The sequence below is a fragment of the Petromyzon marinus genome, chromosome 12 (genome assembly GCF_048934315.1).
Source record: "Petromyzon marinus isolate PM22_M1 ecotype Great Lakes invasive population chromosome 12, UKy_Petmar_22M1.pri1.0, whole genome shotgun sequence".
Lineage (NCBI taxonomy): Eukaryota > Metazoa > Chordata > Hyperoartia > Petromyzontiformes > Petromyzontidae > Petromyzon > Petromyzon marinus.
The window spans coordinates 5,000,826-5,018,537 of record NC_133678.1 but is presented as its reverse complement, the minus strand read 5'-3'; the positions used below and the strand labels follow the sequence as shown (position 1 = coordinate 5,018,537).

General features: G+C 49.1%; 1 protein-coding gene across 2 annotated transcripts in view; it reads left to right on the top strand.

Moving 5' to 3' along the window:
* Nucleotides 1-17,712, top strand: part of LOC116941643 (serine/threonine-protein kinase 3-like) — a 146,975-nt gene that overhangs the window by 107,650 nt on the left and 21,613 nt on the right. For both annotated transcript variants that reach the window (XM_032952933.2, XM_032952932.2), the window contains one exon: nucleotides 9,574-9,734. In XM_032952933.2, the coding sequence (XP_032808824.2) occupies nucleotides 9,574-9,734 (161 nt within the window). The remainder of the gene's footprint in view (nucleotides 1-9,573; nucleotides 9,735-17,712) is intronic.

The following is a 17,712-nucleotide window of genomic DNA, read 5'->3' as shown; positions in this document are numbered from 1 at the left end:
TGGATTGACACAGTTCCCGTACATTTTTATTATTTTTTAACGCATATTATCCGGAATGCCCTGATTTCGTGAGCGCGGTTGAGCACTTATCGCGAGTGTCGCAGCCTGCGGGGCCTACATTGTGACGGCTGTGCAGCGCCAATCCGTTGTCGTACCGCGCTATGCTCCCACATCCCTGCTGCCCGGCTTCGCCACTAACCCGCACTGAGCAGCACGCTGAAGTGCGGTCAATGAACCCGCGTGGGTGGGAGGCCCTAATCCGGGAGTGGACTGGAAAACGCGGGCTGCGCGCGTACGACACGTGACACGCGTGGCGTACGTTATGTTGGAACCTCTTTCGCACCGAGCGGAGCCAACCGTGTTAAATCGGAGGTGCGTGGCTCAAGAACCTTCGTAGTCAAAGTACTGTGAAAAAATAAAAGGTTAATGATGATCGTCGACTCGTCGTTGACATACAAAGACAAAGACCCCCCCGTATGGCCTTTGCCAGACTGTTCGAGCAAGTGCTGTTAGAGAGCACCCATGAGGGTGTGGGTAGCCAGCACCACGCTCGACCGCCTTTGTCTCCCCAGTGGCAACGTTTACACACCGCACCAGGCGCTCATTTGAGTCTGAGTCGACCTAGGGGGCGCCCAGGACCGGTTCAGATAATCGTCACTCGGCGTTGGTCGTGAGCGGGAATCGAACGTGGGTCTCCGCTGGGTTCGTAGCGCAGCGTGGCGCTAACCGCTGCACCACCGCTCCCCACGCGCATATCGCATGTGAGCCGACGCCACATTCTCCAGACCCCGTCCGAGACTGCCTGGGCAGGACAGGCTTGGCAGTAGCGTCATATATAAAACCCAAACGAATGGAGGTGTTGTGCCGAAGCTGTAACAGAAAATTAAGGCGTGCGTGAAATATAATAGGGCGGTAATATATTATTGCAGGGAGGGAGTGCCGTCGCTAATGCAAGCCTAAAACATTCCTCGGGGGCTTGCACCGAGCAAATCGAGCTGTGACCCGCCCCTACTGGTGACCCACCCAGTGCAGGATTAAGCTAGTGGGGGGCCTCTAGCATATGTTATGAAGGGGCCCTAAAATAAACACGAATGTAAAACTTTCATAGTAAAGTCATTGTATTTTTTCATTTGCTATACAGCCAGATAATACGACAAATCGATAATCTTGAACACCCAGTTGTTCATAAAAGTTGAAGGCAGTATAGTACTATAGTAATAGAGCAAGTGCAGAAGCACTGAACCGGAATTGATCGCTTGAAAGCATTTAGCGCGGGGCCCTTGAAAGTGCGGGGCCCGTAGCATTTGTAGCTACTTTTGCTGCTAGGATAATCCGGCACTGGACCCACCCCTACTGGTGACCCACCCTACTGGACATCTGAAGAAAAGAGCTTCATAGCTCATCGGATTCCTACAGGATAAATAAAGATTCTGTGGGAAAAAAAACAAGCTGGGTACGTGATTTAGAGGCAAATGGTGATGATGACAATGATCGTGCTATTGCATATATGTATTTTTTAAATGCCACGAATTCACAATACTGAGTAGAAAATAAATCCTGACAATATTTACTCAAAAGAAACCACTTGGAACCACCTGACATTGACGACCAATATTTTGCCTCCTTGAAAGCCGCTCTTAGAATTCTTCGAGTTCAGATACATCGGATTCCTCCGGTCTCATTAAATAATCCCGATTCCGATCCGATTCCGGGAGGGGCAAGCGTGGAGTTTCCAAGCCCCCAGCGTTGAGCAGATTCCACGATCGACCGCGGAAACGGCGGAGACCTTCGCAAAATCCACCCCAAAGTGGGCGAGTGAACCAGCAACGAGTTGACGATGGATTAATTCGTTCATTCATTCATGAATGAACGAATGAATGTCTGCACACGCGTGCCACGCACCATCTGTTCTCCTATAACGCGGTGGTAGTTGCGTTCCTGAAGATCACCACGCTATGGAAAAAATTGGGTTACTAATAAATACCATTTAATATATAGGGGTAAAGCACAGTCCGCGATAACGCGTGAGAGATGTGTACACAAGGCCGAGCAAAGATCGAGGCGCGTGGGTAGCATCTAGAAGCATCCAGCAGCATCCCAGCGCCTTGTGTGATGCTAAGCCGAGGCAGCCGGACAACTGCTGATTCCTACTCGCGAGACGTTGTTCTGTTCACCCAATCGCGTTGCATTCAATTCGCGTTATGAAAACACACGTTATTTGAGCACAGAGTGTACATCGTTTGCATGTTTATATGCGAACCATTTGCATGTACATGTAGGGGCAGTTTGGCAATTCACTGCTGGGTGAGTGCCTCCCAAGACTCTGTGGGATGTCGAGGCAATTGGACCACGCTTCGCAGTGATGGTTAAATGTGGATTTGTCGAATTCAGAGAGCGATGATTGCGGCAGTATAGATGTAGAATACAACAATGGATGGTTTTGCAGCAATGCCCACCACGTTAGCCCCGCAGCCACCGATGACAACTTTGGGTTGCTCATACATTATAAGAGCAACGAGTTCAACTTGTAACGTTATAAGAACAACGAGTTCAACTTGTAACGTTATAAGAACAACGAGTTCAACTTGTAACGTTATAAGAACAACGAGTTCAACTTGTAACGTTATAAGAACAACGAGTTCAACTTGTAACGTTATAAGAACAACGAGTTCAACTTGTAACGTTATAAGAACAACGAGTTCAACTTGTAACGTGCCACACAGTGTTCGCTCACTCTCCGAGAGAGAGAACAAGTGGGAGGAGCCAGGAGGTAACGACGACGAGCGGGAGAAGGCAGCAAGGCGCGTGGGGAGCCTGGCACTGAATCCCCCAGCATGCTCTGCGGTCCTCTCTATATAACGGTGGGGTCTTCTTCTCCTCCTTCTCCTCCTCCTTCTCCTCCTTCTCCTCCTCCTTCTCCTCCTCCTTCTCCTCCTTCTCCTCCTTCTTCTTCTCCTCCTTCTCCTCCTTCTCCTTCTGCTCCTTCTCCTCCTTCTCCTCCTTCTCCTCCTTCTCCTCCTCCTTCTCTTCCTCCTTCTCCTCCTTCTTCTTCTCCTCCTTCTCCTCCTCCTCCTCCTTCTCCTCCTCCTCCTTCTCCTCCTCCTCCTCCTCCTTCTCCTCCTCCTCCTCCTTCTCCTTCTCCTCCTCCTCCTTCTCCTCCGTCTCCTTCTCCTCCTGCTCCTTCTCCTTCTCCTCCTCCTTCTCCTTCTCCTCCTTCTCCTCCTCCTCCTTCTTCTTCTCCTCCTCCTCCTTCTCCTCCTTCTCCTCCTTCTCCTTCTTCTCCTTCTTCTCCTCCCTCTTCTCCTCCTTCTCCTCCTTCTCCTCCTTCTTCCAATGAACGTGTGATTACACCTGGGAGGAAACGGGAACGCCCAGAGAAAACCCCGCGCACGTGATTGGGATGGCAACACTTCATCCCGTAAAGATGGAATAAGTTTGGGGGGGGGTGGTGAGGGACACGGGGTGGCGTCCACATTTGCTGTACCGCTTTCTCCTGCCTAACCCAGGGTTATGCCACATCTTCGAATCCTCGATGCTCACGGGAAGGGAAGTTTTGTCAACACCTGTGCCGGATCATGAGCCACGCGCGTAGCCACCACCGCGTGGAGGGAGATTTGGCCGGAGTTCCGTTTACACGTGTTGCTGTATGGCCTCCGAAATACGTTATTCATGCGGAGCAACTCAATTAAGAAAACCCGGTAAAAAAATATACATGTGAGAAAGGAAAAAACCGTGCATTAATTTGACACGGTTTTTTTTTTGCTGTGAACAAGTGGAAAGAATATACTTGAGTCCGGATAGATGCCCCTCCTGAAATGTCCTTGAGGTGCATTTGCATTTAGATGTTATTTAAATCCATACGCAATATAGAAAACACGCTATATAAATCAAAATTGTATTGTTAAATTGTACGGTCTTAAAACCGTCCCCTGAGTGGAAGAATGTGCTCCTGTTAACACAATTCTGAGGTAAGTGGGTAGGAGATTGCTGCCGCCCTTTGCCTGGACCCAAGGACACTTGAAGGCATCAGAGATGTAGTTCTGCGACATCCACTTTCGCGAGCCCTTCTATAACACGAAGGATCCGAGATCCCAGTTGACTCGTCGTAATACCGGTAGCAAAATCGGTAAAATATATATATGAAACCTTTTATTTGACCAGGTAAGGCTCACTGAGATACATTAACTATTTTTTTCAGAATCCACCTTGGCCGCGAACGATAGCTCGACAAAGTGGCTTATCACGTGGAAATGTATAGCAGCAGCCAAATGCTCTGAACGCGCGTTGAGGGAAACACCGGAGGACCTCGAGAAAAATCCACGCGACCACGGGGAGAGAGACACGCAAACTCCAAATCATACAGGCGTAAGGGACGGGATCGAACCTACGACCTCCTGTATACCAGGCGTGGTAGTTAACATCTGGCCACCGCGGGGAGATTGTTATATACCAACATTCCAAAAATAAAATCGGAAAATAAATGATCGTACAATGCGTCATCTTGTCACTCGTTAACAAAGTCCCTGATTCAGGAGATGGCAGGTGGCCCACAAGTTTACAACAACGTAAGACTCTGAGCCAGCACCACTGAGACCCTTGGCTCCACGTGTGGGCACCAAGCCATAATTAAACTGGGTTCTCAAGGGCAGTGAACCTATCGGTCTCAGTCTGGCCACTAGCGGATGGATTCCTCGCTTAATTTGGCATATTCCAGTGATGGAAATACAAACTAAAATGTAATGTATCCCTACGCATGAAACGCTGTTGCACGGCAGGTCGGTTTGTCCCTCGTGTGGAAATCCGCTGCTGGATGAAGAAGACCCCGCCTGCGCTGTTTCCTCTGGTGGCGCTGCGTTGCCGCTCGTACAGAATACACGCTGAGAAAATTATAATAATAATAAACATTGCTCAAATAGATTTTAATAAATAACCGTGAGAAAAACATTTGGTGGTAGTGCAGCGGTTCGCTCATTGCACGATAAACCCATTAACCTGCGATTGATTCCTGGCAAAGGCTAACATCACTGGTGAGCGAAATATTAATCGGTCCCAGGCATCTTCTTCACCAACTCGTTATAACCACCTTGGGGGAAGTATAGTCAAACAACCCCTATGACGAAATAATACTAAACTATTTTCACTTTACCAGGTAAGCTTCAAAGATCTTTTTCTGAAGCGACCTGGCCACAAATGATAGCTCAACGAAGTGGCTTATCGTGTGGAAATGTATAGCAGCCAAATACTCGAAACGCGTGTAGATTATAAATGTGGAGGGGAAACACGGAGGACCCAGAGAAAAATCCACGCGACCACGGGCAGAACATGCAAACTCTAAATATACAGCAGGCATCAGGGTCAGGATCGAACCCACGACCTCCTGCATACCAGGCGAGGTAGTTAACATCTCGCCACCGTGATGTCCCTAATGGCATGGGTACGGCTCTATCCGACAGTGGATTGACGAAGGGCCATAAATGATCTTTATTATTATTAACACATGTCATACTCTGAAAGAAAAAAAATCTCGGCACAATCAGAAAAATGGAATGGATTCCCGTGCATGCCTTCCATTTAATATCGCGGCTCACGACTTCAATAGCTCACCGTCACTCTTGCACAATTGATTCAAAGTACGTCACTGCCAAGGTGACTTGTCCTGACGTGAGCTATTGTTCTTGCATACGGGGTGGGGGAGGGGGTGGGGGAGGGGGTGGGCGGGGGGTAAATATCCGTTGTGCTGTATTTGAATCCCTCCACCCCCACTCCCGCGTCACCACCCACCTCTGCCTGCCGGCAAGAGGACAATTGTGGCTCTGCGACCGCGCGTCATCGGTCACCACGACGCCCCGCACGCTTCTGGATGACTTGAGTCACGTGGACTCACAATGGGCCGGTATTTGTTTAAAACAAAAAAAAGAAACCAGCGGCAAGTTCATCGTCAGCCGTGCCCCATCCGTTTTCTGGACATCTGTGAAGAAAACAAAACGCTTCATGGCTCGTCGGAATCCTCCAGCATAAATACGTATTCTGATTCTGAATTCACCGCCGAAAAGAGGTCTTCCCACGTCATGGCCTCGAATTCAGCCCGCCGATCCCGTAACTCCGTCTGCGTGGTGATCGCGAATCTTGGGCCCGTTCATTTTCTCACCCTTTTTTCAGCTATTCCATCATCAGTCTCCTCCATAGGCCATCGTCCGTTACATAAACCTATCCAGTCTTGGCCCAATTACTTTTCGCAGTTGTCAATATGACGTATCGAATATTCGTTTGTTATTTGATCCATGTATTCCTCTCTCTGTCCCTCGGTGTATTTCCAGCATGCATCTAGCCATACATCTCTGTCCACTTTTCAGCTTTCGTTCCGTTTTGTTTTGTTGACGTCGATTTTCAACAGCAAGTCACCTTGATGGATGTACAGTCGGCATGTAACAACGCATCAATTCGTTCATTGGATTAAAATTATATGCATGCTGATTTAAAGCTTTCGTGACTGCAGTAATTCATATTCTTAGCTCTTTCGGTAAAGTCACGTTGAAGGGAAACAATAAAATAATAATATATATAAAACAATAAAAATTCTCACGACGTTTCGACCATAACACAAACGGTCGTCATCATTATTGTTTCTCTTCAACGTGACTTTACCGAAAGAGCTAAGAATATATATGCATGCTGTTCGTTCATCGAATTGTGTGCGTAGGAACCGATCGTTTTCGATTGGTATTTGTTGCACTTAATGGGTTCGGCTGACCCCTGCAGCCACTAGAGGCCGCTACACTCACCACAATTGAGTCTCGAATCAATTCCACAATGAAGGCGTTATTGGGTTAAATATAAATGCGTCGTTAAACCCGCCACCAGCCGACACAGCCAATTAATAAGGGTTGTCACGTAAACAAAACGTGCCAATGAGTTACGAGTTTAGCACGCCCGGTGCGTTGGAGCGTAAAACCCGCAGCATCAACCAGAATCGTGGATAATCATCGGGAGTGGTGAATCGCGATGGGCCAGATTTTGTTTTGCAGTGTTCAATCTGCATACTCGACACACACGGCCGCACGTATGAAATATTGCAATGTGTATTCAAATCAAAGGGTACGCTTCGCGTTAAATGAATGGTTACATTATCCAAACAAACGTCACAAGGGTCGTGATGTAAACTCAGCTTTTTTATTTTACAAACATAAAAACATCAGAATATTACATCTAAAAACAACGTATTATTTTACCAGGTAAGGCCCACTGAGCTAAAAAGCTCTTTTCAGAAGCGACCTGGCCACAAATGATACCTCAACGAATTGGCTTATCACGTGGAAATTTATAGCAACCAAATACTCTAAACGCGTGTTTCCAAACACGGAGGGACACTCCGGAGGACCCGGAGAAAAATCCACGCGACCACGGGGAGACGGACACGCAAACTTCAAATATACAGCAGGAGTCAGGGGTGAAAGCGATTTCATATAAGGTTACCGAACCTCCACCACCCCCCCCCCCCCTTCACATCAAACGCGATAACCTTGACCTTGACCTAATGCCTCTCGTTTTCAGAAAATTTCATTTCCACAAAGGTCGCAATCCAAGGTTGGAAGGCGTTCGCGGGCACCCTGACCTCGGCGCAGTTTTCCACCTCGACGTGAAATTATTACGGCCAAGTGAAATCATCCATTGCGGTCATTTTTTGTTCCCTCGCAAATACTTGGCACGTGACATCCAATCAGCGCCAGGGTATTTATAAAACATGAATTTTATATGACTATAATAACGAGACTGTTACCAACGATGTAGGATAGTAAATAAGCAATGACCTATATATTACATTCGGCTCGATTACCGGAGGAGAATAACTCCCAGAAAGATTGGAAGTCACTTATAAAATAATAATGTCTTTAAAATGTAAGGATCACAAGGTGCTTTTAGCTCAGCCACGTGCATTCCCTTTGCGCAATTTGACTTGCGTTTAATTCCACATTTGTGGCGCTGGGCTTGTACAGCTTCGCCAAATAAATCTAACGCGTTCGGAGGAAATCCGTCATTCCGTTTGTTGTGTCAGATGGAAGTGAACAATCGCTAAAGTCAAACCATTCATTGAATCACCTACCCTTTAATTGGTATATGAATATCTGCAGACATGATGTTCCAGTGTGAGTTTACAAGACAGCGTTGTTGACATTCGGAATTTTTGGCTGACTTTGTTGATTTTTGTTGTGTTTGTTCTGCGTGGTGTTTAACGATAGTCTAAGTATTAATTCTCGAGAAGCGTTCCGACGTTTAGCGCTCCTTTCTTCGTGACCCTGCAGCAGTGCAGTGTGGGAGAGAAAGAGAGAGTTAAGTTGTCGCGAAACTTTTTTCGCCAAATGTAAATTTTTACTTCCACTATTGCTTGGTTCAGGTCTACCACCCGCATTGAATGCTGTCCTGTTGTTAATTGAGCAGACTATGTAATGGCATTTGACGTAACGTGCGAGCTTGGTAACAACCCATGCCACAGATGAGGGCGAATCGATCTTTGTCAAATCTAAAACCAATCATGAAACTGCATTGCATGAGTGTTACCTGAACCCTCATTAGACTTTGCCGGTGAACAATTAACCATTAATTTACTAGGAAAATGTGAATCTAAAAAATTTGTCTCGGGCAGACAAAAGTTCAAGTTCGTATTCGAAGGGCAATGTCCCAAGTCACTCGCCACAGGCACTTAGCGATGGGACTGGCTTCATCGTGCAGTGAGAGATGCGTTTCGACGTTTAGCGCTGATTCAGCTGTCGGCAAATTCCTTCCTTAGTGCCGCTGTAAGCAGTGCATTGTGGGAGAGAGAGAGAGACTGTGATGTTTTCGCAAAAAACTTCTTTCACCAAACGTCAATTTTCATTTAAAGACGAAAAAACAACAACAACAACAACAACAACTTTCAGCTTCCAAGGGCTGTAAAACATATTGACGTTGTTTACAAGGGTGAGCCGTCGTAGCGCTTCTGCTGTCATGCTCCACGACACGACCCAGTAAATTATGGGCAGCGACCGCACCTTTATTGCTTCGCAGGAGCGCGAGAGATGGCAGCGGAGCCTGTGGAGGCATTCACCGAGCAGTGGATTGAGCATGGCCCATGATGATGATGGCTGTTCTATATGTCATACATCATGTTCTGGTGCGGGGCTTTCGTCGAGGCTGCCTTCATGCTGCCACGTCGAACACGTAGTAGGCTTTCGCGACCAATATCATCCGTAATACTGTATAGGGTCGGTTTTTTTTGGGTTAGATCGCGTAAATGTGTCGTCAAAACCCGCCACCACACGACACAGCCAACTAGTAAGGGTTGTCACGTAAACATAACTTGCCAATGTCACTAGTACAGCACGACGGTGTGTTGGAGAGCCAAGCCACAACGGAATAGGAAGAAACTATAATGAAGTACACGTATATGCGTGTACGTCATCGGAACGGGAAAAGGGTTAACGGAGCGCCGGCAACAACGATAACGACGACGCCACTGATTAAACCGAGCCGGCGAGAGCGGAGAGAGAGACGCACGTCGAGTGATTCGTCCCCCGGCTCGTCGCCCCCACGCCCCAGGCCGCGAGGCCGGGCCGGAACAGACCCTGCGGCCGTGCTGCCTGCAGTACGCGGAGCGCGCCGAACCGGACGGGGACCCCGGCGGAGGCCTCAACGGCCGCGAGGGCCACTACGGCGCCGCCGACGGGTGGAGGCCCCCCCTCGACGCCTGCTTTGACTTCGTGAGTGGAGACGCTCGCCATCTCCGTTTTGTATATATACACATATATACACACACACGTGTTTGTATATACACATATACACACACACACGTGTTTGTGTATGTGTGTATATACACATACATACACACACACGTGTTTGTATCCAGTCTCTTCATTCCTGCATCGCGCGCTTTCAGGTGCCATTCTGCGGCCGTCTGGAACGCTCGCTCTTCCTTCCGATACGTGTGTACGGTACCTGGGACCTCTTTCGGCACCGCACGTGGCCAACCGCACGAGCCGGAGATGCGGGGGAAGGACAACAAAATAAACACAAAAAGCGGTTCTAAAGCAATGAGCTTTCAATCTCTATTTGAAAGTGCATAGCTCCAGCGGTTGCCTAATATCGGAAGGAAGAGCGTTCCAGACGTCCGTGGAGGCGCTTCCGAAAGCGCGCGATGCGGCGGCCATCTTTGTTCGATTGTTAGCCAAAAGCTGCTGCTGCTGCTGCGATGGCCAGAGTTCACGTGGTGTGATGGTTTATGCTCCTTGACGAGATCAGCGAGGTGTCGTGGTTGTACATCCGCATGCGACACGGCCGAGCAGCACCGGCATTTAGACAGAACGCGCACGCACACCTAAACATGCGTGCGCCTGTGACCAAGCCACCCGGAACGCGCCCCCAAGTCGGAAGCTAAGCAGGCGGGGGGCTGGGCAATGCTTGAATGTGCGACGACCGTGCTCGCGACACAGGTGTTATAGGCTGCTGTGGGCGGCAGCAGCAGCGGAGGGCAGTGCGCGTATTCGCAGGGTTGCAACAAAAGTACAGGCAGTGCCACTTAAGAACTGTGAAGGAAGCCAATCAATATCGGTCGTCTCCCAACTAGAGGCTGGCCACTGCCATGGGAATGTGGAATTTCCACCACTGCTTGGTTCAGGTCTACCAACCGCATTGAATCCCATCTCCTGTTGTCAATTGAGCAGACGGATGTCGCGGCATTTGACGTAACGTGCAGGCCAGTACCAAGACGGATGTGAATTGATCTTTATTACATCTAAAACTAATAATGAAACTGCACTGCACGAGTGTGACCCTGACAACCTCGTTAGACTTTTTGGCGGTGAGCAATTTTTTTTCCGTTTCATTTTCTTCGAAAAATATTTGAAAGATTAAAAAAAAACCAAACCACACACAGACGTTTCCTACGCGGACAGAAGCTCAAGTTTGTCACTCGAAGGCCGAGCGTCCGCGAGTCCGCATTGCCGCAGGGGTTCAGCCGTGCCACACGGGGCGCACGAAACCGGCGGCGGTCCCCGACCACTGCGCCACCGCCTCCACCCGCCCGAGCGCTGGCCCCGTCACCTCGTGAATAATGAAGGTGACGCAACACGCGCCCAGCCGCCTCTTACAGCTGCACGCAGGCGCGAGACGTACACGGCGCTGCGTCAGCACTCAAACTCCCGGTCTCCGCTCATCGTCCGCCGAGCGGGGGGGTGGGTGGGGGGTGAGTAACTCGGGGGGGTGGGGGTGGGGGTGAGTAACTCGGGGGGTGGGGGGTGAGTAACTCGGGGGGGTGGGGGGGGTGAGTAACTCGGGGGGGAGTGGGGGTGAGTAACTCGGGGTGGGGGTGGGGGTGGGGGTGAGTAACTCGGGGGGGTGAGTAACTCGGGGGTGGGGGGGTGAGTAACTGGGGGGGGGGGGCAGCAGCAGTCGCCGTCAGCCGCCCTCGACAGGGGACACGGTGGTGTAGCAGCAGCAACGTCGTCAGCCCGGGGGGCGGGGGGGGGGTTGCGGCAATCGCTTTAGGTGGAGGCCCCAACATTTGATTCGTCTCGCACGGTCGCACCCGCCCAGGCTGTTCTGCATCGCGGCTCCTCCTGCCAGCTCACGTCGTTCAGCATTCTCATAAGAGAAACGTTTTAAACCGCGTTTGAAATAAGTGTTTTGTTATTATTACTTCCCCCACCCACTGTTGTTGAAAACACATCTCACGGTCTGTTTAACACGTGGGGTACCTCATGGTGATCGTCAAGGGGGCCCCAAACTCGTAGCTTTGCCCCCCCCCCCCCCCCCCGCTACGTTACGCTACTGCCGAGAAGTGACGCTGAAGGAAGCCGGAGCGCTCTCGTCCGGAGTCCCCGTGGGACCTGGCCTGTCCCCTACCCCACCTCACCGCTCGTCTCTCGTCTACAGGCACGGGGCGCGCGCGTTGTCTCGGCCGCACGAGACAACGCCCAATGCCCGCTCGTCAAATACGTTCTGTGAGTGGCAGCCGCTGTCGTCGTCGTCTTCATCCGCCGCGATCTATCGGCTGCTGGACGTAGGGATTTCCAAGCCGTCGACATTGCTCGCGAGTTTACGATGCAGATGGACATCTAGCTTCCTGCACAACAGCTGATTCCATTGCTCCACGTGTCTGCTGCGGTGAATGTACTCGAGTGTGTGGCATTGTCGCCCTCACAACAAAGGGCGGAGCGCCGGGCGGATAAAACCCGACGAGTTGGCGCAGTAGAGGGCACGGCTGGTGCATCTGCCAGTCATCTCAAGTCGGTCAACCCGTAGCACCTGGGTCTGTCCCGTGACTTCCTGCCAAGCAAGCCTCCAGACACTTCACGTGGCCTTAAAGTGCACCTAGCCTGGCACAAGCGCCGTGCTGATGTCACCGCCACTTAGTGGTGAATGGCGGTATTCGTTGTTGTGGGCCCTCCTCTGGCCACTGTGGCTCCTTACGATGTATCCCAACCCAAGTGCAGGCTAATAAATAGATCATATCAATTGACCGTGTTGAAAATTAAGCGATCTCTGCTGCTGGAAGGGCTGGTGAACAGTGGCAACAAAAATGAGTTTGGTGTGCAGGGTATCAGGTGGATTGTTACCTCGCAGCTCCATGAGAGATGGTGACGGCTTGGGGAAGCCTTTATCCAGCAGTAGATAAAGCATGGCCGATATTGTAGATGATGATGATGATGATGAAAAAGAAGCTGGGTATTCCCGCACATTTATTTAGCAAGGAAAACGTTTTCTTTGTACTTATATTTGTCACTGTATAATTATTATTATTGTTGTTGTTTTTTTGTTATTAGGCGATGGTTTAGGGAAGTTTACGACGAGTAAAAACAAAATCTCATTCTGTTAATGGAAAGTCACCCGTGTACAGCCAGGCTGTATATTCTCTCTCTCTCGATAATGGATCAAACCAAAGCCCTGCGCGGAGTGGCCCGCGATGGCCGTTCGGAACGTTTAAACAAAAATATCTATTTTTAAAAAAATCCGACCTAGTTCATTCAACGTAGAGAGCCTTCCTATGATGCATCGGTTAAAAACGACATTTCCATTGTACAGAAGCTCTGCTTTCCATAACAACAAGAAAAAAGAAGAGTCACGTGCATGGATACAATCATGGCTAATGGAAATTACCTGCACGTGAACCTTTTTTTGCGGACAAAAGACATTTTGATTTTAGCATTGCGTGCAATTCCAGAAGCGGTCGGTTGCGTCCCCAATTGCAATTCTGGGTACGTGTCACGAAGAGCGATTGCTCGAGAGAGCATCAGTTGAGATACGAAAATGTTTATATTTATTTTTCTCGCCTATTGACCCTTCAGAATCATTGCTAACTTATTTGTAGTCTTGGCTTTTTCCGTGTGAGCATAAATAGTGACGGCGGAATTTATTTTTACAAAACGCAAAACAACGTTGGCTTTTTGCTAGCGCTTAAATGCAGCGGAACATTAACGTAACCTGCCTACTTTGTGCAGTTTCCCTTCGATAAAATTCCATGTTACCACGACTAAGTGTTTGAAATAAACTTCCCCATTCAGACACTCACAATCAATATTTCACGATTTCATATTTTTGTCCTCGTGACAAATAATTCCAATTTATGTTACTATATCGCGCACCTTTCATGGAAAGATCACAAAGCACTGTCCCCGTGTAAAAATGTCACCGCTCTGTCCACAAAGAGCTCAATCAGGGCAATCAAGAGATACAAAAATAAACTGCCCATGCAAGACAACACACACAAAGTGCTTGCCGCAAATGAACCACAATAGCTTGCTGATCACGTCAAGGAGCATTAAACCTTTACGCAAACTCCGGTGGTCATCCTCGCAGCAGCAGCGTTTTGGTTGCTGGCCATCGAACAAAGGCGGTCACCGCATCGCGCGCGTTCAGATGCGCGTCTGCGGCCGTCTGGAACGCTCTTTTTTTCCTATATTAGGAAGCCACTGGAGCTATAGCACTTTACTTGGCTCTCCAACACACCGGTTAGTGCTTTACTAGTAACGAATTGGCGTGTTCTGTTTACGTGACAAACCTTACTAATTGGCTGTGCCGGGTGGTGGCGAGTTTAACGACACGATCTAACCCCAAAACAACCTCTATTTTTCGATTTGAAGCTTTCGTGACTGCAAGGATTCATCTTCTTTGGTTCTTTCGGTAAAGTCACGTAGAATGAGAATACAATAATATTGTGTTATTTTATTATTTTATTCTCATTCTACGTGACTTTACCGAAAGAACCAAAGAAGATAAAACCTCTATTATAGATGATATTGGTGGCGAAAGCCTACGTGTTTTATTAAGGGTTGGTGTGCATATATTTGCCTGTGACCAAACCAAACAGAATGCGCGTCGCATCACCAGATCTCCCAAGCTGAGAGGAATTGGCCCTGGACAGCGCTGGGATGTGCGACCGCCAATGCACAAAACAGATTCTATTTCGATTTAAAGCTTTTGTGACTGGTAAGGATTCATCTTCTTGGTTCATTCATTGAAGCGCTGTCGTCCCGACAGTTCTGTTCCTTCACCTGAAGAAGGCTACTTGTGTTGTGGCCGAAACGTCGTGAGAATTTTATTGTCTTATTTTGTTTTATTGTTTTATTCTCATTCTACGTGACTTTACCGAAAGAACCAAGAAGATGAAAACAGATTCTCTTATCGGACCGTGGGGCTTCTGTGGTGGGCAGGAGAGGACAATTCGACGCACCTTCTCCTACCGCGCTTGTACGCCCCCTGCATTCACCAACCTGCGATGTACAGCGTGGTCAAAGTACTGGACAATCAATAAATAAATACCATTCCTACGATCCGTAACAGTCTTAGGGAGGCCCTCGTCTAGCAGTGGATTGGGAAAACAAGCTGTGGACGCATTTAGAGAACAGTCCGTGCACCTCAAATGCCGACCAGTGTGCTGACGGATATATGCCTAAATATTTAAACACCTGACATAAATCGTGCCCCGGGCCTGTTTATAATTCTCACTCTGCGCTCACTCAATACAAGGGTTCAATGAAGGGCATCGCGGAGGCGAGATGTGAACCACCTAGCCTGGTGTACAGGAAGTCGTTGGTTCAAACCCGAAACTGATGCCTGTAAATTTGGAGTTAAACATTCTGATTCTGATATTTGGAGTTTGCATGTTCTCCCCGTGGTCGCGTGGATTTTTCTCCGGGTCCTCCGGTTTTTCCCCTCCACTTTTATAAACATGCGCTTATAGTATTTGGCTGCTGCTATACTTTTCCACGTGATAAGCCACTTCTTTGAGCTATAATTTGTGGCCAGGTCGCTTTAGAAAAATAGCTATATAGCTCAGTGGGGCCTTAAAATAAAACTGTTTAATGGCTTCGGTTCATCAGGGAACAACCCAAAGCCACATTTCAATGCGAATGTCCCCCAATCAGGTGTCTGAGCACTTACAATCGGTGAAATATTCAGCACTCCCCTTTGTGGGTCAGATGTTTAATTAAAAAAGTGGCGCCTATAGTTCTTAACGAGCAACGCACCTCGTGGAAAAAATCCCAATAGAAAGTGGCAAAGAGCCAGCCCAAGCTCCGAGTCCTTAGATCCTTCACAATGAAGGTTGTATAGGTAAGATCGTGTGAATATAAACGTGTCGTTAACCCACCACCACCCGCCACAGCCAATCAGTAAACGTTTGTCACGTACACAAAACGCGACAATCAATCACTGCATCAGCACACACAACGGTTGTGTTGGAGAGTAAACCCACAACATTTACCATTTGAGTAATGTGACGTTTCGCCGGTGATTACAATCAGCTTCGTCGTGGCGATTTGCCAGATTTGCCAGATTTTCCAGAATTGCCAGATTTGCCAGAATTACCACAATAAGATCCTGCCACGGTGACGAAGGAAATGATGCCCTGTGTGGGTGTCAGGGCTGTTGCGACGCACGAGAGGGGGTTGGCGTCACCAGAGCCTTGCCCGACCGCCTTTGTCTCCCAAGTGCCGATGTTTTCACACTCCGTTCCGAGTAACTCGTGTAAGGCCGAGTCGTCTACCCAGGGAGGGTCCCAGGAGCAGTTCAGATGTTGGTCACTGAAAGCGGCATTGGGATTGAGGTCGCCGGGGTTTCGTGGCGCAGTGCCCTAACCACCGCGCCGCTGCTGCTCACCACTGGCAGACACCAAAGACAAAGATCCCCCCCGTGTAGCCTTGACAGACTGTTGGAGCAAGTGCTGTTCGTGAGCACATATGAAAGGCCGGCACGGCACACGAGGGGCTGGGTGGCGAACACCACGCCCGACCGCCTTTGTCTCCCCGGTGGCGATATTTTTACACGCTGTACCAGGTACTAATTTGAGGCTGAGTCGACCTAGTGGGGGGGGGGGGGAAGGGGAGGCCCAGAACCGATTCAGATAATCGTTACCGGTGGTGTTTGTGGCCGTGAGCAGGAATCGAACTCGAGTCTGCCGCCGGGTTTGTAGCGCAGCGCGCTAACCGCTGCACCACCGCTCCCCGACACATGCACACGCAAACACGCACGTGCGCGCTCGCGAGCCCGCAAGTCAGCTTGCATCTTTGTGCTCCTGCAGGACGTCTCTATCTATTAGGCAACTACCCCCGGGTGCTGCCAGAGCCGACCCGTTAACTGATAGCGGCCTCTGCGCATCAAGCTCTGTGTCTCAGTGCTACGGGACAACCAATTTAAAATGGTTTGATCACTTGGAGGTGGTTGACCGGTTCAACGGTCGGAGCACCCAGCCGCTGACCCACCGATATTCTGGATTCGAATGCGGTCAGGCACCCGTGATTTAAACCTGATTTATCTTGCGTAGTGCGTTGATGGTGTCAGCCTATAGACACCAGTGACTGCGTGAAAATAAACCGATCAAATTGTATCTTTCTTTCTTGTTGTGGTTGTTGCTGAATTTGGCTGTGAGAAATTAAACATCGCTTTCGAGTGCCGTGCGACGAACGTTGCCTATCGCAAGGCGCGTTTGGATAAGCGCAGTGCATCCTCAATGTGTGGATAAGAGGCCACTTCAGAGCGATCACAGAAGTCGGTCTGCGATACCCTCATTATGCGTGACCTCCGTCGCACGGACTGAGGTCAACGCATTGCTCCGCGAGGGTTCTGAATTGATATTTCATCTCAACGAGACGATGCCAAAAAAATGTCACAATGGGCTTTACATTTACTTTAACTACTGGCACGCTAAATGTTGACCTAATTAACACATTCAATTGAATTACTGATTGGACTGCTAATTCATCTAGGGAATCCCCCACGGGCCTCACAAATCCCATGGGAATGAAAATAAAGTAACAACAACAGAAAATGCGAATGCGCGGGAATAGAAATGATGGCCACGAGAACGAACGGGAAGCGGATTTAATAATTTAGCAGCTCACGAGATGGGATGGGAATTGAGCCCAAGGACACGGGCAAAGGGTGTCGTTACCATCATCAATCAACCATGATCAATCAACTGCTGGATGAAGGCATGCGCGAGCCGTTGCCACCTCTGCGTGACTCTGCGATGTACCACTCCGCCCTGTGCCTGCTCAATGAGCTCGTTTCATTGCGGGAGGAAACCATTCCTGGCGGAGTGGGGATGGGACAGGAATGGAATGTCTGTCAAGGTCACGGGCAGGGATGGCATTGTACAATTCCTAACGGGACGGCTAAGAATTTTAATTGAATTCCCGTGTCTCTCGTGAGGACCATTCTGGTATTACTGCTTGGCTCTTAAGT